This window comes from Cricetulus griseus, chromosome 3, assembly GCF_003668045.3.
Source record: "Cricetulus griseus strain 17A/GY chromosome 3, alternate assembly CriGri-PICRH-1.0, whole genome shotgun sequence".
Taxonomy (NCBI): domain Eukaryota; kingdom Metazoa; phylum Chordata; class Mammalia; order Rodentia; family Cricetidae; genus Cricetulus; species Cricetulus griseus.
In genome coordinates this window covers 132,397,140-132,418,697 of record NC_048596.1, presented here as the reverse complement: position 1 = coordinate 132,418,697, position 21,558 = coordinate 132,397,140, and the positions used below count along the sequence as shown (strand labels likewise).

General features: G+C 42.3%; 1 protein-coding gene across 1 annotated transcript in view; it reads right to left on the bottom strand.

Annotated features, from left to right (window-relative positions):
* The window catches only part of Fam189a1 (family with sequence similarity 189 member A1), a 105,965-nt gene extending 84,407 nt beyond the window's left edge, over nucleotides 1-21,558 (bottom strand). The window contains exons 1-2 of the mRNA XM_027408083.2: nucleotides 21,503-21,558; nucleotides 20,383-20,557 (exon numbers count right to left, since the gene is read on the bottom strand). Of these exons, the coding sequence (XP_027263884.2) occupies nucleotides 20,383-20,557; nucleotides 21,503-21,558 (231 nt within the window). The remainder of the gene's footprint in view (nucleotides 1-20,382; nucleotides 20,558-21,502) is intronic.

Genomic DNA, 21,558 nt, shown 5'->3' with positions numbered 1-21,558 from the left:
TTCTAGGTCATTGATTGAGTTAAATGGTGCAAACAAGTTAAACAAAGAAGTTGGGCAGAGTGGATGACTGGTTGCCCTTGGGCCAGCAGGACAGTTATTTAAACTTAAGGTTTCTTTTGCTCCTCAGTGCTGGGAGGACCACACTGTGCTTGAGGGTGAGATTTTGGAACACCATATAATTTTCCATTTTTAGCTTCTTTGGAGAAATGCTGAGTTCTGGGCCTTGTAGGCCTCTGCGGGAGCTAGTCCCTCAAGGTGAGGCTTCCTAGCTCCAGCGACCCTGATTCTGTGTCTGGCCTGACCCTCACAGACTGTGAGCTTCTATTGTCTCTACTCCAAGAGGTGAGGTACCCTCTTCCATTTCTGTGCTGTGTCCCCACAGTAGACTTCTCTCCTTTTAGGACATATTGAGGGACCAGGGAGACAGACACAATATGGGGGTTGTATCAGTTACAGAGCATGGATGTCAGCCTCATGCCATCTAAAAGTGAGCCAAGAATCCACACAATAGAGGTCTCTCTCTTCCTCCCTCTCTCTCCCACCCCCTCTCTCCAGCAAACATTAAAGCCCTGTTAAAGGGGACAGAGAGATGGCTCAGTGTTTAAAAGTACTTGGTGCTCTTCCAGAAGGTCCTGGTTGATTCCCAGCACCCACATAGTGACTGACAACCATCTGTAACTCCAGATGCATGGCGATCTGATGCCTTTTTCCATCCTCCTCTGGCACCAGGTTGGGATGTGGTGCGTAAATATACCTACAGACAAAACATCCACACACAAAATAAATAAAATACAATAGTAAAATTTGAAAGGCCTGCTAAACACAATACCTACCCAGAAGGCCTGGCTATGGCAGTGTCCCTGCTTTGGGAGAGGGGCAGAGAGAAGAGGGACATCACCTTGTGTCTGCAGGACTCTCCCAATCCCCTGAATGGGGGACTTCTCATTCCACAGAACCTGACAAAAGAAAGGCAGGAGCACTCTGGAGAGCTCTCAGCTGACAGAGAGCTGATGAGGGTGAAGTCCCAACTGGGATTCAGCAAAGTCCAGGGCTTGTCCACACAGGTGCTAGCAATAAACTTAGAAAACTGGAGCAATCCAGCCCGACAGGTGTGGGCTGGACCACACATGGTGATGTGGGGGTTCCTTGGAATGCTAAGGATTTACCCCAGTTTCTGTTGTCCAGGTAGATGGTAGTTACCCTTCAAGTTCCTTCCATGCCTCAGTGAGCAGTTGTGAGAGGGAGGCTGACAGCTGTTCCCTCCTAACAGTGCCTTTGGTTCACTATACTAGTGGCTGGAGAGACACCGAAAAGATCTAAGTGCCCAGCGCTGGGATCACAAAGAAGAAGATCCACCAGAGGGCAGCACACTGAGCACGCTGCCAGACAAGTACAGCAAAGTGCAAGGGGAACTAGGACCTAGTGAGGAAGCCTAGCTCAGACTCAGGGAGGTCACCAGACACACTCACAGCACCTCATTGGGCTTCTTTCTACCTGTGGCCACAAGACATTCCCACATCACACAAGGGCCATTCCCAGGGCTTCTGTGGAGTCCCAGTCACATCTTTCCCAGGCTTCCAAGGAGTCCCAGTTCCAGTCACATGCCACCTGCAGAGAATGCCTTGCCTGCACACATTTCCCCACTCCTTGTCTAACACTGCCCAATTGGAATTTGGGTTTTTTTTTTTTCTAAGGAAGGTGTGTCACAGTGTTCTATCTTGTTACCCAGGGCCAGGAACGCACCAGATATGGCGTCTTCCCTGGGTTAGAATGTGCCATCCAACGAGCAAGAGAATAGCGTAGCCGCAGAGACAGCACAGTAGAAACATTTACTGGAATTGTTGCTAGGTTACTTTATTGACTTTTATTTTGTTAGGAGTATTTACTCTGCAAGGAAACTTTTGAATTTGGAATCAACCATCAAATCGTCATTTTCCCCATGAAATTTATTTGTTCACAGCAAGGCAAATTCACCCAATGATAAGGTATGATAGAATGCTATTCCCAGAAAAGAAAAAAAAATGTGTCATTATAAGGAAGCACCAGTTGAAGTGAAGTGTTAAATTCTTATGAGGCCAAGAGAAGCCAAGACCATTCCTGACCTGCGCTTAGTATATTAAGACATTAAAAAACAAACAAACAAACAACCTTATTTCCAAAACCCATGTTGAAAGCAATGGCTAGCAAGACCTCTGGAGGACTGCGTACTGTCAATCAAGTTTTCCTTTACCTTCAGAGCCAGGCATGTCTCACTGCCCCAGCCTGAGGCTGTGTCCTCTTCTAATTTACTATTCATGGTCATGAAGCTAAATCAGGGTTTCCCTGGTTACTGAGGGGCTCTTCTGAGAGATGTGGCTATGTAATTGATGTTGGCTTGGTTACTGGATGCTTTCAGTGCTGAGATGAGAGCCCTGATAGTAAATGTGGCCATGAGCCTCAGGAAGAAACAAACTGGCTCTGGATAAAAAAAAAAAAAAAAAAAGACAGTCCAAAGATTGAGGGCCTCCTCAGGATGTGCCACCAGTGTCCCCACCTATGCTTCTGACACTGAGAACCCCAGCAGCAGCCCACAGAGTGAATGGATCATGAAAATAGTAAGTGCTGAAAAAACCACATTGGCCCCAGGAAACTCTAATTAGGTCACTTCAGCTACCTGCTGTACTGTCACACAGAGTTTGCCATGAGTATTCCATCCAGAACACCACTCAACAAATGTTTCCTGAGCTGCTGTCATAGGCCCTAGTGGGATACAGACATGAGGAGGGTTGAGGGCAGCTTGGATAACAGGCAAGTCATGAGGATGTGAGCCCAAAGCTGATGTTTTAGAAAGAAGACAATGGGGACTTCACGGCTCTACCAGGCTGAGGTCTTTAGAGAGAGTCTGAGGTCTGTCTGTAAGCACCTGGAGAGCCATGCTCATGGCAGGAGCTTGCTCATCTGCCTGAGATGCTAAACTCATGCCAAATCTACTGCCCACAGGGCTATCTGGCTCCATGTGGGTGGCACACAGCACTTCCACGATGCTCAGTCTCCTCCCCACACTAGAGAGAAAGAGGAGCTGAAAGAAAGAGGATAAGGGCTGAGGACCTCCTGGAGAGAGTCCATATTGCAGACACTGTTCCAGACCGACAGACTGAACCACTGTGCAGTGGTAAGAATCACATTTAGCTTGTCTTCCCATGTGGAGGTGAGTCATACACATCAAAATACATGAATCTGCATGTCTGAGACTCGTATTGTGAATTTTAATTATTCTTATATAAGAGATGTCAATAGGATCACATCCAAATACCTCCCATAAATAACTTTACCAATAAAAAAAGAGAAAAATGAGACCTTAAAACATACTGAAAAAAAAAAGTCAGCTACAATAGGATATGAACTGTGTAATTCTACTTAGATGAGTTACCTAGTATGACACTCACAAGACAGAAAGAGAATGCTGGTTGCCAGGGGCTGGAAGGAAGGATCATGAGGACATACTGTTACATGGCCACCCAGTTTCTCTTTGGGATGATGCAAAAGTTCTGGAAATGAGGAGATGTTATAGCTGAACATGGCATGAATGTTTGCAATGCACTACTTTTCACGAGTAAAATTGTTAAAATGAAACTTTTATATCATGTCTAGTTTACCATAATAAACCCACTCTCATCTTCATAAGCAGAATGGCAGACCACTTAGTTGTTAGTTTACAAGTAAAGCCAATGAAAAGTAGAACAAACAAAATATACAAGTCATCAATGGGATAGGAGACAAGCATGTAAAGGAGAACAAAATATTTTAAATGTATAAAAATACTGTAACGTGTTTATTAAAGAATAGCATGATCTGGGTACAGTGGCATACATGTGTAGTCCATGCTTCTTGGGAAGGTGAGGCAAAAGGATTGTCTGAGTCAGGCATTTGAGGCCAGTCTGGCCAATACTGAGAGGGCTGTCTATCAGACTAAATCAGTGGTTCTCAACCTTCCTAACGCTTGACCTTTAGTACAGTTCCTCATGTTGTTGTGACCCCCAAACCATATTTCGCCGCTATCTCAAAACTCTAATTTTGATACTGTGTAAAATATCTGTGTTTTCCAGTGGTCTTAGGTGAGCCCTGTAAAAGGGTCATTCAACCCACAAGTTCAGAGCCACTTCACCAGATGGTCATCGAAGAAACAAGGAAGGATCTCATGGCAGCATCCCAACTCCTCACTTGAGAAGCTAGATAAATAAGAGCAATCTCCTTGACCGATTGCTCCAGAGTTCACCTTTCTGCTTCCTGGCTGTGGATGCATCACCCCTGTGATGGATGGCACCCTGACACTGAGCCCAAATAAGCCCCTCCTTCCTTATGTTGTCTTATTAGATACTTTATCAGAGCAAGGTCTAAGTGCAGACAGGTAAAACTGTGTCCTCTAGTTCCTTCTAGAGAGAATCCTCTGTTTACTATCTTATGACTATACACATGTGTGCACATGATTAAAATCAGAAGCATTATGGGGGACATGCCCAGTAGGTTAAAAGAACAAATGACCCAATCTGCCAATCAAAATCGAGACACACCCAAACCACACCCCTTAGTTGTCAGCTCATTTTCCTCTTAGACTCCATGTGGGCCCCTGAGTACTCTTACTCCTATAGCCCACTGTCAATCTTGACATAGTTCCCTCCACACCTTGCACTATAGCTCTGCTCTAAATAATGTTTTCTCTCTGCTTCCATGAATCTGTGTGAGCCTCATTTTCGAGTTTTGGATGGAGAACAAGACCCTAGAAATAGTCTACCCAAACTGTGACGGCTGTTATCCTCTGCCAATGAGTGAATGTAATACATCACCATTGGTAAACTAGACAAGAATAAGAAAAGGGTTTTTGAAAATCCCAACATGTAGTTATCAAAAATTATTAAATTTCAATTTTAAAAATTAAGTTAGCAAACTATAAACACATGCCTTAGCAAGCCAGTAATGGAGAGGATTGACCACATTTTGAAATATTTATTTAGATAAAATGCAGCCACATATCTGTAAGGTTTACACACATGCATACATATTTGTGTGTATGACATACAGCCTAATGTATTTAAAATCATGCCTTCATCATTATGCCTGAAAACTGACTGTCTTCCTTTTAATTCTGAGAAACTAGCGGTGTAGGTCTGTAGCCCCAGTTACTTGGAAGGCTGAGGCAAGAGGATTACAAAATGAAGGCAGTTTAGTGAGATCTTGTTTTACGATAATAATAATTTTAAAAAAGTTAAAGGGGACTTTCCAGATAAAATGGTGGGTTAGAAGTCACAATGGAACAAGTGGCTGATCAAAGTTAGGGAAACAAAGGCAGGGAACTATTTTATCACCGTATTCTTTTCTCCCCACAATCACAAGTTTATTGCCCACAAGGAAATCCTTGACTGTCAGACTCACTGCTGCCACTACAGCCAGTGTAGCCAGAGGCACCAATGTGGATGCCTGCTGGCACATGAGCAGACATCCCCAGAATCTACAGATGCATCTTCAGTTGGACTGTTTTCAGTGTTCCAGTGCAGCATCTCAGAACAGTGGGAAGGGCGCGCAAGCTCCAATCACACAGTGCTGCATCCCCACCCCACCTCCAGCGGTCACCAACCCCACCCAGCTGCACTTGCCTTGGCTAGGTGGAGAGTCTCTTGAACATCCCCAAATGCTAGGGTAAAGCTAATTACTTTCTCGAGAGAGAACTTCACACAGGGGACCTCTAAGGGAAGAGCTTGACAAGTGAAAATCAACACGGAGTGTAGTTTAGACCAGGACTTGAGGGGAGACAAGGCAGAGGCTTTCCCGGTGGTGAGACAAGTCAATTCTAAAGCCAACCGTGTTTATTTTCTTGTATTTCCATCCAGCTCAGTTCCCCCTTCAGCTAGTCCTTATTTATGTAATACACAACATCACTAGCAGCGTATTATGTTTTTCTCTTTTTTTGTTTTCCTCTTTCTCTATATGCCTTCCTTTTTCTTTGTCCTCTCCAAATAACACAGACTGGCCTGGTTTCCATGGCCTCTGTGGCTTGACCTCCTGAGAGATGAGACCACTCGATGACATCTAATTGAAAAGCTCTACCTGTCTCTTTTGGGTATGTCCTTGACCCAAACTCCTACATCTCCCTGCTCCCTTTAGAGTTTTTGTGCCTCTATCATTGCTCCTTATCTGTATGTACCCCATACTCCCTATATGTGTATGTACCCATATTCCCTATGTATTTATGTACCCCATACTCCCTATATGTGTAAGTACCCCACACTTCCTATATGTGTAAGTACCCCATACTTCTAGCCACCTAATGCTGTCACTAGCCCCACTGCGATTCCTTTCCTCCCCACTCACACCCACAATAACTCATCTATTAGTGCCATCAGTGTCCCTTGACTCCTAAATCAATTGCTACTAATGGAGTAGCTGTTTTGTAATCATGGGGGTGGTTACTGCTCAACAGTGACTGTTGTTACAGAGAGTATTCAATTCTCAGGGGAGGTCAGGGGATAGAGCCTGATGCCCAGTACATTAATCTAACAGAGAAAAAAAATTTCCCCAGCTATACTGCAACCTAGTCTCTCTTGAATGCTACAGACTCCTACAGTGGAAGAAGACAGGTGACCTGAATTAAAACAACAAAAACCAAATCAGCAATCTAACCACAGATGGTAAAGTCCCAACACAAAAACATAAACAATATGAAAAACGAAGACAACGTGCCTACTCCAAAAATTACCAGTTCATTGTAACTCACAACAAGAGCGATTTAGATTAAACTCTGAACAAAGAAATCAAAGGATGTTCATAGTTACACTCAGAGAACTCAAAGAAAATGCAAATGACCTCCTGAATTCCAAGAGAACACAAACAGCTGAGTAGAATAAGGATGTTGATTTGGGATATCAAAATAGAATTCAATAAAGACAAACCCTGAAGGAAGATGAAACTGAAATAACAGGCAGGGAAAACACAACAGGTAAAGAGGAAGTTCAGAGGAAAGCCTTGTGAACAGAATGGCTAGCGTGGAGGACAGAAGGCCAGCTTGAAGACAGTAGAGGAGTGTGACCATTGAGCCAAGGTCAATGATAACTTTTTAAAAAGTGTGGGCAAAGCATGCAAGATCTTGGGATGCCACAAAAAAAGCAAACTCTACCATTACCAGCATAAAAGGAGAATTTCATTCCAAAGGCTTAGAAAACATTTTCAATATATTCCAGAAGAAATTTTCCAACATGTGTAGAAAGAGAGGCTGATCCGGGTACAACAAGCACACAGAATAGCAAATACACAGGACAAGAGAAAGAAACTCTTCACATCATGTTATAATTAAAACACTGAGTATATGAAAGCAAAAAGACATAATTAAAGATGTAAGCGAATAGGGCCAAATCACACATAGAGGCAGTACACCAGAAGAACAGCTGAATCTTTCAAGGAAAGCTTAATATCCAGAAGAGCTTAGACAGATGTATTTTATATTCCAAAGAATCAGCCTAATAAACCCGGCAAAACTATCCATCACAGCATATGGAGACAGAAAAACTTTTTATAATAAATACAAGCTGAAGGAATTTATGACCACCAAGCCAGCTCCACAGAGGATACTGGAAGAAATGCTTTGGGGTGAATAGAAAAATACACACAGAAGACACTACAAGTGAAATTTCCAGGTACTTGAACCAGAAGATATTCTGAATGAAGTAACCCAGGCCCAGAAGACAAATGTCACATCCTCTTTCTCAGATGCAAACCGTAGCTTCAAGTTTTTAGACTAGTGTGTTTAACTTGGGATGCATGTAGAGGACAAGAAGCTCTTATAGAAGGATGGGAGTGTGGCTTTGAGGGAAGGGACATGGTAGAACATATGTGATATGAAAATTGGGATACCAGGGGTGGAGATGGGGTGAGGGGATAGAGAAGAGACCAGTTGGGGAAAAAAATCAACCAACAGTAAGGATATATGAAAAAGACATATATAAACCTTGAAGGCATATTTTAAAATATAAATTTTAAAAAGCATTTGAACAGAGGTAACTTGCATGAGTGAATAATGCTCCTTTTAGAGGCCATAGGTTATTAAAGAAAAACTCCAGCATCAGGTAGGGGCTACATGTTGTTGGTCATGGAGGCTTCAGTGCCCCCCCAAACAATATAGGATATGCCATTGCTCTTGGTTGCCAAACAGAACTGGTTAAGACCCTATTGCTGAAAACACTAAATATTTTTTGTTGCAGGTCATTGAGAAATTAGTTGGAACTTAAGTGGAAGCTTCTTTCCAGCTAGCCAACTTCCCCAGTCCTGGGAGGTGCTATGCAAGCTTCTTGGGGGGGTGAGTATCAGAAGTCTTACCCAGCTGTGAACTACAATACTGACCAGCCAGGCAAGGTATGTCCACTAGTACAATAGTACAGTAGTGAGGCAGTGGGGACACACGCCTTTAATCCCTGCACTTGGGAGGCAGAGGCAGGCAGATCCCCATGAGTGTGAAGCCAGTCTGATCTACAAAGTGAGTTCCAAGACAGCCAGGGCCGTTACACCAAGAAACCCTGTCTTGAAAAACAAAACAAAACAAAACAAAACAAAACAAAACAGTGTAGAGTACACTGTCATGGCTGTTATGGAAGTAACAAACTCTCTGCCTGCATGTGAGGCCAGCAGCACAGAAGGGAATTCATGCGTGGTATTGTAAACCTGCTCAAGAGCCCATGGTTGAAGACATGATAGACCCTGGTGGGGAACCTATTAGGACTGTTTGCTAAACCGGCATGTTTATAACCTGCTTTTAATGTGTTGTTTGCAGCCTAATGGTCAAAGAAGCTTCTTTTTACAGTGGGCAATTGTTAATGCAGGGTCTCATAACTGGTCAATAGATCATCTATACCATCCCTTCTAAGGCCCAGGGAACACTGTGAGAGAGACTATGGGAAAATATAAGAACTGGAAGATGTGGAGGTGTGTTGGGAAATGATGTCTTTTGGACGTTACATGGCTAATGCTCTCATGAACTCAAAGTGGCTACAGTTACTTTCAAAAGACAGAATCTGTTAACATTGCCTCGTGGATGGGGGAGAAGCTTATGAGGTCTCACCCCTTTCTGTAGAACTACAGACAGTTAATGGTTGCTATTGATGGTAGTGTCATTTTCTTTAGAGGTGTAGCCACTGATGAGTTGCCCTTGATCCAATAAATCAGTGACAAATTCTCAGTAGGTCACAAAAAAATAAACGCTTAAAGGGGTAAGGGACTAGGGTTTTATCTCAGGGGTACAGTGTTTTCATAGCATGTGTGAGTCTATAGATCAAATTAGTATCTCACACACACACACACACACACACACACACACACACACACACACACACACACATAATTAGTAACCAAGCAAACCAACTCACTGCCTCCACTCAGCCAGCATACTAGATGTGCTAGCCAGTGTCAGAGGCAGGAAAAAGAAATAAAAAGCAAACAAGTGAGTCAAACAAATCTATCTCTTCATTTTGAAGGTGCCATGACTTAATACGGCCAAAATCCCAAAGGACCTATCAGAAACTCAGAGAACTAACACCTGAGTTCATCTAGGTCATAAAATACAAAACAACCAATAAAAGTAATATTTCCACATAGCAAATATAAATATTCATCAATTCAAACAGAAAGTATCATTTGAAAACATTCCAAAGAGGATAAAATCCTTATGTAAGTATCTAACAAATAAATGCATGACAAATAAATACAATAAGCAAATGGCCAGACATACTATATTTATTGCTGTGAACCCTCCATATAGACCCATGGTTCTCCACCTGTGGGTTGCAACCCTTTTGAAGATCAAATGGCCCTTTCACAGGGGCCATACATCAGATACCCTGCATATCAGATATTTACATTACAATTCATAACAGTAGCAAAATTATAGTTATGAAGTAGCAGGAGGTTGAGAACTACTGATATAGATGGATGTCAGTCTGTCCCAAACATTAATATCATCCCCATCAAGGTCCCTGTAAGAAGTTGGCATAGCAACATCATATTCTACAATTTATTCTGAAAAGCCGGGTTCATGGAACAACTAAGAAATCCTGAAGACACAGACTACAGAGACAGATCACTGTATCCAGGATTGCATTTTAGCATATAGCAATAACCAAGCTGGTGTGACAGGTTGGAAGGAAAGACACGCGGGCCAATGGGACAGAAAAGACAACTTAGAAATTAGATTGTCGAGTACTTTAAATTGAAAACTCATCAAGATTTAAAAACCAATTAAATAGGTGGAAACCAAACTGGGGCGTTTTCTGGTGACAGACCACTTTGATAGCACGTACGAAGTGCTGGGTTCAATCCCCAGCATCAGAGAAATGGAGCATGGTGGTGTGTGCCTGCAGTCCCAACACACAGGGAGCCGGAAGCAGATGCTCATGGGAATCTTTGGCTACAATGTGAATTCAGAGTCATCCTAGGCTATAATGAGGGCCTGCCTCAAAAAAGTGGGGGTGGTATACAGATTATAATACCATGCACACCAAGGCTTCTCATGGTGCCACAAGATGCTCCATTTTCTTCTGCCATCAGCTCCCCTGGGTTGTAAAAAGAGTCCTTTACCAATCACTCCTAGGAAATGGGCTGCATTCTGAACTGAGAAATCAGGCACCATGCGTGGGAGGCACAGACAGAGAGTCCGAGGTTAAGCTCATCAGGCAGAAGGAAGGAGGCAGCTGCTATTTCTGCATCCAAATGGCCACACACATGTCAGGTCTCCTGGGCCACCTCTTTTGTTCTAGGGGACACAGGTGCATACCAGAAAGCCTGGATAGAGACTGGAGAGGCATCCAATTAGTGTGCATATCATGGCCAGAGGAAGGATAGGGACACCCTGGCTTCACAGCTAACAAGGACAGATCACACTATCCCTGCAGTGTGATCAGTCTAATTTAAAAGAGCCAAAATCACTGGGGTAGCTGTGGGGAAACAATGGAAGTCAGGCTATTATTTATTGTGTGTGTGTGTGTGTGGGGGTGTCCTTTCCCCTCTTATAGGCTTGATGTGATGCTATTATTTACTGTGTTTGTGGGGGGTTGTCCTTTCCCCCTCTTATAGCCTTGATGTGACTACAAAGGAAGTACCCAGGCTTCTTACAAAGCTGCCTGCCGTTGGCTCCATGCCTCTATGTTGTTATACACATTTTAGCTTAGGTTCCTGGAAATTTTGCTCTATATGGAGATGGTGTCTATGCACTTGGAGATTTACCTTGCTGTGTAACATTTGTGATGTGCTGGGTTCTGTCTCCCACCATTACAAAGATAAAGGAATGAATTAGTTAATTAATTTCAAAATGTACTCTGCTCAAATATAAACAAGATATATTTCTTTGCCTTCTACTGTCCAGCACTTCATATCCTTTCCCTATCTTTTAATTGCCAGCATAATTCTGAAGGTCAAATACAATGATTTGCTAATGGCTAAGCACCCAGACTGGAATCTGAGGCCCATATATACAGCTGCATGATTTTGGAACAACACACTTAACTCTCAAAGACTCTGTTTTCCTGCCTATAAGATGGGGAAACAGAAGTAGCTCTCTTGCTTTCTGTGACCAGAAGTAAATAAGTGAGTACTTGTAAGGAACTGCAGCTGTGGTTCTCAACCTGGGGGTTTTTGGGTCAAATGACCCTTTCACAGGGGTCACATATCAGATATCCTGCATATCAGATAGTTACATTATAATTCATAACAGTAGCAAAATTACAGTTATGAAATAGCAACAAAATTATAGTTGGGGGTCACCACCACTGGAGGAATTGTATTACAGGTCACAGCATTAAGGTTGAGAACCATTGGGTTGAGAGCTATGCCTTGCACGGAGCAAGCACTGGATACAGACAGCAGCCCTGACAGTCATCACAGCCACCATGTGTCAAACAGTGCTAAAATATTGGCATAAAAACATTAAGCATCACCCTTCAAGACTGGAAATCATGAAATGAGTCAAACCTGTGCCTCACACTTTGCCTGCATTCTAGTTTCTGTGACAGTGCCAAGGACAAACAGATTCATCCACTCCATTCTACAGTGATTTTTTCTTTATTAAAACAATTATTATCTGATTGCATCCAAATTTCTCAGACACACAGATAAGAATGCTTGTTCATAAGGCTGAATAACAGAGGTGAAGAGAAGGACAGAGTACCCTGTGTCCACAAGAGACACACAGTAAGGTTGAAACAGAGCCCTGAGCAGGAAAAGCATCCCTCACTAATATCCATACCATGGGCTTCCTCATTTGAACACAAAGTATTATATTTGGGCACATGTGTGTACATACATATGCACATAAATATCTACACATATGAAAGATGTGGCTATATCATTAATCAAGTGCCTGTATGGTTGGAGTGGTAGGCAGAAAGATAGGGGGCTTGCGGTTTTCTTCCGGTTTATGTGCTGCTTGTATCTTTTATATGAGACTTGATTTGGATTTTATTTCACATTGTAGAAGGAGAAAAATGAGAAACTGGTGTCTTTTCATTTAAGACAAAACAATCATCATCCTATGTATCAAATTTCATTTAAAAAGCATTCTCAGTTAGACTTCTCATTTAAAAACGCAGAAAAGGTATGACAGAAACCCCACACAGACTGGAAGGATTTGGCCATTATAAATAAAGCTTCATTTAAACAAAGCTCATGCCATCACACTTTGGTACACATGAAGTCTGGAGTTAAGGAACATGGGGAAGCATTTGGGTACAAACTGACAATCAATACTTTTTTTTTCTTACCATGAATTTAATTGAAACAGCATGTTTGTTTTAAACCCCTAAATGATTTTCAACTCCTATGCGGGCTCTTAGGAAAGAAACCTCTGGGGAAAGCATTCATGGGCTCTCTGCTGGCAACTGTGCCCTATCTCTCCACAGAGTGCCACCCACCATGACTTCTCCAGGTGCTGCCCACCTCTGTGTTCTTTAAGGTCACTACTAAAGTTGTGTTAAACATTCTTAAAACTAAATCCAGGGTGGTTAAGAGCACTTGCTGCTCTTGCTGGGGGCCGGGGATCAGGTACCAGCACCCACATAGTAACTCACAACTGTCTATAACGCCAGCTCCAGGGGATCAGATGCCCTCTTCTGGCCTCTGAGATCTCCTGTATTTATAAATTCATAGATATATCCTCAGGCACATACACATACACATAAAGTTCATAAATATTTAAAATACAAATCCAAGACTCATAAAATTTACCAGTATTTAAGGAAAATCTCTAAAATTAGAGGAGTAAGAAAACTGTTCATAAACTTAAGGTTGGAAAGTTCTAGGCAAATCAAATGATCTGGGAGTCAGCAGGGGATGCAGATAGACAAGAATGAGATACAACGTAAAATCTCCCTCTAAAAACAGCACTATGGCAATCGTCAACATGGAAATAACAAACAGAGGGGAGAACAATTACAACACATACAATAAAGTCTAGGCTTCTTAACATAGTAACATAACAGAAAATAAGTAACATATACACACTGACAATTACATAAAATTTAAATAACAAAAACTTAAACCTTACTTTTCATTAAGGAAATGAAAATTATGTAATGAGATCTCACTTTTCTTGCCAGAGTGACAAAGAGCATTTCTGATAATATACACAAGTATTTGCATAGGGCTGGGCAACCAGGCACAGTCACATACTGTTGGCAAAAGTGTTACATGGTGCCTTGTTTGTGAAGACCAATTAGAAGTAAGTTCATATATTTTACTATATTTATTTGTGGTGTGTGTGTGTGTGTGTGTGTGTGTGTGTGTGTGTGTGTGTGTGTCTGTCTGTCTGTCTGTCTGTCTGTCTGTCTGTCTGTGTGTTGTGAGATTCAACCCAAGGCTTTGAGCTTATTACCAAGAGCACTCCTCTTAGTTTTCTGAAATGAAATACCAGTAGGCAGCCAAAAGTAACTTGTGATTCTTCCATCTAAGCCTCAAAGCGATGGGATTATAGGTATCCCCCAAATCAAACTCACTTTATCAAGCTGAAGTGCACATTTATGTGCATTAACTGACACTACTCTGAGTTGATCTTCTCCATGCCTGTTTGTAGGTTCCTGTCTCATGCATGGCCATGCCTTCAGCACCTAGGCCAGCTCCGTTGCACCAGGCATCCTGACTTGGCATTCCTTGAGTAGACAGTCACATTCTCTGTCATCTTCATTTGGTCAAAAGATTAGTCTCCTTCAAGAAGTGACTATGACTAAAGTACCACACGCCCACCAGGTGGAATTCTCCACTGGTTTCTGCTTAACAGAAAAAAAAAATCTTTCCAAGAATTCATGTGGAAATGTCAGCAAGTACATGGTTGTCTGGCAAAAGCAATGTGCCTATAATACACACAAAAAAACATGCATGAAACAATGGCTAGAAAGGTAAGAAGAAGATAAGTGAATGTCCGAGATATTTAGAGTAAAAAACTTACTTTCACTTACAGGTCTTTTTATGCAGAGAGAACTAGATGATTTTAAAATATGCATAGAAAAGATACTCAAATACTGTATGTCCATATGTTTATGTACCAGCTATTTTGAGGAGAACTAAAATCCACAATTAATTCGTTGAGAAAAATTAGATAAAACAAAGCATACCCTGTGTCCTTGAGTGGGAAGATAAGGAACTATCTAACATCAGTTCTCAAGGCTATGTATAAATGCTATCTATTCCAATTAAAAGTTCAAGTCCTTTCTTTTGATTCTGGACTTCCCCAAATTTCAAAGTTCAAATTAGTTTTGGAGACTAAACATTTAAGAATAGGCAAGAATGTTTTCTAGAAGTAGGCTAGATGTTTGTGATAACTATTGGAATAAGGATTTCCAGCTAGTTATAAAAATCAAGTAGATAATTTTCTGGGCATATGATATATACCTTAAATCTCAGTACTCCAGAAGTGGAGGTAGGTTTGTGGGTTTAAGGTCAGCCTGGTGTATATAGTGAGTACCAGACCAGCCAGGGCTACAAAATGAGATCCTGTCTCAAATAAAACAAAAAAACAAAAAACAAAAACAAAACAACAAAAACAAACAAAAAACCAAGAAAATAGAAAAAGTAACAAATGGCCAGACACAAAATCGGGACAGATTAAAAAGCCCCAAAGTAGATAAATGTGTCTAACTGTTCACGTGTACATGCGTTCATACATGTAAGAGCTCTGGGAGGGCCGAGTACATGCATTGGTTGCGTGTTGACCATTCACCATACATTTCTTGCCTCCACCACATTTCCTCATTGTTCCACCAAAGTCAAGGAGCGAAAACTTATTTTGGCTCATGGTTTGAGGCTTCAATCCATTTTAGTGGGAAAAGCAGAAGCCAGAGAGTGCTTGTTACTTAGCAAACAGAGAGCAGAGAGAGGAAAATTCTGATGCTCAGCTCACTTCCTCTTTTTAATGCAATGTGTGACTCCAGTCCATGGAATGGCTCACACACACTTAGGATTGGACTTCCCTTCTCAACGAACCCAACCAAGAGAATCTGTTCATGGGTAAATCCTGAATTTGTCTCAAAGGAGATTCTAAACCTTGGGACGTTGGCATATTGATCATCACAGCTCCTGACTTTGTGCTGGTGAATTTCCTCTTGAATCTCACTGAATTTAATTAGTTGTAGAAAAGTATTCTGAAACATGAAATACTGCTCACGACCAATTGCAAAGCAAGTCACAAAGCAGCCTGGGTGTTAGAGCACACATAATGACACTACATAGAGATATAGCTGTACATATATAGTATGCATAGGAAGGCCTGGGAAGATACTATAAAGTGATTGATAAAATTGAAAATGAACTTGATTTTTATCTATTTCAACAGTTAAAAAAAAAAAAACCAACGGGTCATTTTTCACATTTTTATAGATGTCTATCTCATTTAATACCCTATGAAGAACAGGAGGCAAGAAATCATCACTTATAATAGGAAAGTAAAGTGGGGGAGAAGAGGGCACAGGGTAAAGTCAGATCATATTGGCAGAATACTGTGACTCCAGAAACAGAGCTCTCACTATTTCGTACATGGCCCCTAAGCCTCAGAGGAATGGCTTGTGTGTGCCTGAGCAGAGGGACACTTCAGACACCCTCTAAGTGAGACACATGGTGATGCTTCCACTCCATCATCTAGCCAGAGATACCTGTGAGAGAGGGCATCGGTGTGGTCCTCTGTGTGCACACCATGCTCTGCTCATTCATCAGAAGCAATGAGGAAACCGGATCTAACTTTCTTGTTCTTCCTTCCAGTGCCTGATGTTCCAAAACAGGGTCAGAGATTAATGTGAAGGCTTGTGAGGGACAGCACTTGGAGCCCAGAGACTGTGTGTGAGCTTTCACTTTTATCTGGGCTGCCAGGCACTGCCCCTTTACCTTGCCCCAGTCACTTTGTCTCCAACAGTGCTTTGTCTAGGAAAATGAGAAACCCAAATAAAATTGCCCTAGCCCCTGTAAATGGCTAGTTTATACTATGTCCACGGCATGAAGTACTTAGGAACAAAGAGGATGCTAAGCTATGGAGACAGGATGGCAAGGCCTCATTGTTGATAAAGGAGGAGCCCAGGCTCTATGGCTTCTTAGTAACCATGGGGACAAGGCACCTGTAGAGGATGGTGCTGTCAACACCACAGCAGAGGAACTCTAGTCCACGATCTCTAGAACACAGTTCAGACTACCCACCCTCTAACAATTAGTTTCTGTAACTGGGTAAGTTCTTCAGCATTGAAACGGTGCCAGTTTTCCTCCTTGACCCTAAACAACATGACCGCAAGAAAAGGCAGCATAGCCCTATCACAGAAATCCTCAGGGCACTTCCTATTGACATCTCCGAAATGATCACCAACAGGCCAAGCAGACAGGCAGCAGGGGAGTAGCATGTCTCAAAGGGGGAGTTCAGTGCTGTCATAAAGATAAAGAAGCAATACCAATGCTGTGGGCCCCCACAGGAGTCTAGGCTGACCCATATTCCATGTCATCAGATGTACTTTAATGTCTGTTCTAGAGAGCTGAGGATATTGTAGGACACAAGCTGAGTTACGTCGAGGTGAGAATTCTATCCAGTGAATCGCTGATGCTCTGTAAGGTACAGCAAGCACAATGCCCTTGTGGTGGTTTGAAAGGAAGTGGTGCCAGTAGAGAGTGGCATTATTAGGAGATGGGGCTTTGTTGGAGTAGGTATGGCCTTATTGGAGGAAGGGTGTCAATGTGGAGGTGGGCTTTGAGTTCTATGCTCAAGCTATGCCCAGTGTGACACACAGTTGCTTCTACTGCCTGAGGATCAAGATGTAGAACTCTCAGCTGCCTCTCCAGCATGATGTCTGCCTGTGTACTGCCATGCCTCACAGTGATGATAATGGACTGAGTCTCTGAAAATAAACAAGTACCAGCTAAATGTTTTCCTTTATAATAGTTACTGTGGTCATCCTTTACTCTATGTCTAAAATCCACATATGAGTGAGTACATATTATGTTTGTCTTTTTTGATTGGGTTACCTCACTCAGGATGGATTTCTTCTAGTTCCATCCATTTTTCCGAAAATTTCAAGATTCCATTGTTTTTTTTTTCTTTTTTTTTCTGCTGAGTAGTACTCCATTGTGTAAATGTACCACATTTTCTCTATCCATTCTTCACTTGAGGGGCATCTAGGCTGCTTCTAGTTTCTGGCTATTACAAATAGTGCTGCTATGAACACTATTGTTGAACAGATGTCCTACAATCCACAGTGCCAGAGAAGCTAGTAAACAAGGAGGACCCTAAGAGAGACATACACGGCCCCCTGGAGAAGGGGAAAGGGTCAAGATCTCCTGAGCAAATTGGGAGCACGGGAAGAGGGGGGAGGGAGCTAGGAGAATGAGAAGGGGAGAAGAATAGGGGTGCGGAGGACATGAGGGAGTAGAAAGGTTGAGTCAGGGGAAGAATAGAAGATAACAAGAATAGAGATACCATAATAGAGGGAGACATTTTAGGTTTACAGAGAAATCAGGCACTAGGGAAATGTCTGGAGATCTACAAAGATGACACCAGCTAATAATCTAAGCAACAGTGGAGAGGCTACCTTAAATGCCCTCCCCTGATAATGAAATTGATGACTGACTTATATGCCACCCAATAGCCCTCATCCAGCAGCTGGTGGAAGTAGAAGCAGACACCCACAACTAATCACTGAATTGAACTGGAACCCAGATGCAGAGAAGGATGAGTGAAGAGCAAAGGGGTCCGGACCAGGCTGGTGAAACCCACAGAAACAGCTGACCTGAACATCGGGGAGCTCTTGGTCCCCAGACTGATAGCTGGAATACCAGCATGGGACTGATCCAGACCCCAGGAACATGGGTTTCAGTGAGGAAACCTTGGAAATCTACGGGATCTCCTGTAGTAGTTCAGTACTTATCCCTAGCATAGGTGTGGACTTTGAGAACCCATTCCACATAGAGGGATACTCCCTGAGCCAAGACACGTGGGGGTGGGCCTAGGCCCTATTCCAAAGGATACGTTAGACTCTGATGACACTCTATGGAAGACCTCACCATTCAGAGGGAGCAGAAAGGATATGTGATAGGTAGGGTTTTAGTTGGGGGGGGTGGTAGGGGAGGACAGGTGGGAGAAGGGAACTGGGATTGTCATGTAAAACAATCTTGTTTCTAATTCAAATGAAAAAAAATGCAGAAAAAATTACTGTGGTCACAGCAATAGAAACACTAAGAGAGCCTGCAATTGTCCTAGGTGCATAGCTCTTTTGAATCAGCAAGTGTGTGCATACAGACAGGCATACACACACACACACACACACACACACACACACACACACACACACACACACACTGCTGGCTATTTTTATGTCAGCTTGCTTGACACAGTTGAGAGAAGGAAACCTCATTTAAGAAATTGCCTCCATAAGAATGGGCTGTAGGCAAGCCTGTAGGGCATTTTCTTAATTAGTGATTGATGTGGGATGAACTAGCCCATTGTGGGTGGTGTCACTCCTGGGCAGGTGGTCTTGGGTCTATAAGAAAGCAGGCTAAGAGAGTAGCCCTCCATGTGAAATGGGCTCCCAAAGTCCATTCACATACTAGGGATAAATACTGATCTACTACCAGAGGCCTCATAGATTGCCAAGGCCTCCTCACTGACACCCAGATAGATCCCCCATGTAAGGCCTCACCTTCCCTGGGAAGCAGAAAGGGGATGGGATAGGGGGTTAGTGGGGGACAGGGGAGGAGGGGAGGGACAGGGAACTGGGATTGACATGTAAAACAAGGTTGTTTCTAATTTAAATAAAAAATAGAAAAAAGAATTCTACAATATAAAAAAAGAAATCAATGTCATTTACGATAGTGTCAAAAAATCAATGAAATAAGAAAGAAAGAAAGAAAGAAAGAAAGAAAGAAAGAAAGAAAGAAAGAAAGAAAAAAGAAAGAAAGCAGGTTAAGCAAGCCAGTAAGTCTCCATGGCGTCTACATCAGCTCCTGTTTCCAGGTTCTTGACTAGTTTGAGTTCCTGCTTTTGGCATCCCTTAATGGGCTGAGATGCAGGGTATATAAGCCAAATAGACTCTCTCCTCCCCAAGTTTCTTTTAGTCATGGTGTTTCATCACAGCAATAGTAATTCTAACTAAGATGTACATTCACACACTTGTAATTCCAGCCCTTTGGAAGACAGAGGCAGGAGGACAAGAACTTCAATGTCATCCTCAGATGCATAGTGAGTTCCAGACAAGCCTGTGCTATATGAATTCCTGCCACAAAAAAAGAGAGGAACACACACACACACACACACACACACACAGACACACACACACACACACACACACACACACACACACACCAACACACACACACAGACACACAGACACACAGACACACACACACACACACACACACACACACACACACCACACATCACACACAGAGTCATACACACACAGAGGCACATAATATATATTTATACATATACACACACAAGCACGAGAGAGAGAGAGAGAGAGAGAGAGAGAGAGAGAGAGAGAGAGAGAGAGCGCAAAGCTAACTGCAATAAGGGCATGACTGTAATCCCACCACTTGGGAGGCAGATGTGGAAACAGTTTCAAAAGTTTGAAGCCATCCTGGTCTACATAATGAGTTCTAGGTCAGTCATAGCTACATAGGTGGGATCCTTCATCAAAAAAGGGCATAAAGGAATAATTTACAAGAGTATGTTTTAATTAGAAAATTCATAGAAATGAACTGATGTGACCGAAATCCCTTAAGTAACCAAAAAAGCTAATGAATTAATACATCTTTCTTGGAGACTTGAAGAACACAGTACAATTATCCTTTAAATGTCTTCCTGCAACATCCAATCCTGTGACCTTTACAGAGAGTTTGCCTTGCACTACTCACCAACTGGCAGCCTTCTAGGGAGCTGACGAGCTGGGCATTCTGGCAGGAGAGGATGGAGCCAGCTAGGTTGAGCATCACACACACTGCAGAGAGCAGCATGAAGAAGGTGATCTGGAAGCAAACCAAACACAAATTGATTACCCACTTGGCGAGGCTTGGAGGGAAAATGGCTTGGCTTTACAAACACTTTGGCTTGACGAAGTAATTACACGAACAATATTTATACATTTTAAAGGAAAATGTGATTGTTTCTCAAGATGGCAGCTTCAAATTACCCTAAATAGCTGTAGCAAGTTACCATGAATTTCTTTGGAACTTGTGATTTAAATTTTAGAAGCTAAACCTGAAAATACTATGCATTCCAGATGCTCAATAGGAATATGCCAGAACTTATTAAACAAAATCCAGGAAAGGAGTGTATTGATTAGAAGGATGTTAAATTGATTTTGTTTAGTTTTTAGTGTAGAAAATTTTGTACATGTGCAAAAAGAGAAAAGTATAAAGAGGCCCTGGGTACTCATCACCCATCTTCCAAAATCAACCAACTCAGGGCCAGCTGTTCTTCACTGCCTCTCCCAGGGGAATATCCTGCCATAAATGGAATTCATATGACTCCATTCTTAATGTTTCAGTGTGCGTTTCTAAAGAATTGTGAGGCATTTTTGTAAATATTACTGAACTGCTGTTGCCATGCATATTAAAATTAAACACTCATTAGTATCAAGTTCAAGAATGCTCATCTTGCTTTTTGTCTATTCTCCATGCTTTAAGTCAGGTCACACAGGATATGGTGGAGGTCCATGTGGTATAACAGTTATGAACCCCTCCCTCCTCTCCCCTCCCTCCTCTCTTTTCTTCTTCCTTCCAGATAGGGTCTCACTGCATATCCCATTCCAGCCTTACACTCACAATCCCCCTCCTGCCTCCCAAATGCTGGGCAAATCCTAAATCTATGGGTTTCCATCTCCATAGTTTTTCCTCATCAGCCCCATAGAGAGGATGACCAAGCTGAATCCTCTAAAACACCTCTCTGTGGTCAAGAATAATCTAAGATAATATGAACAAAAGCAGGGAGAATATCAGGAAAACTTGTAAAGGCTTTGAAACAAGTGAAAAATACTAATTGCCAATGGCTCCCAGAGCACCCTTCTGGAATACTTTGCCCTTCATCGTCAT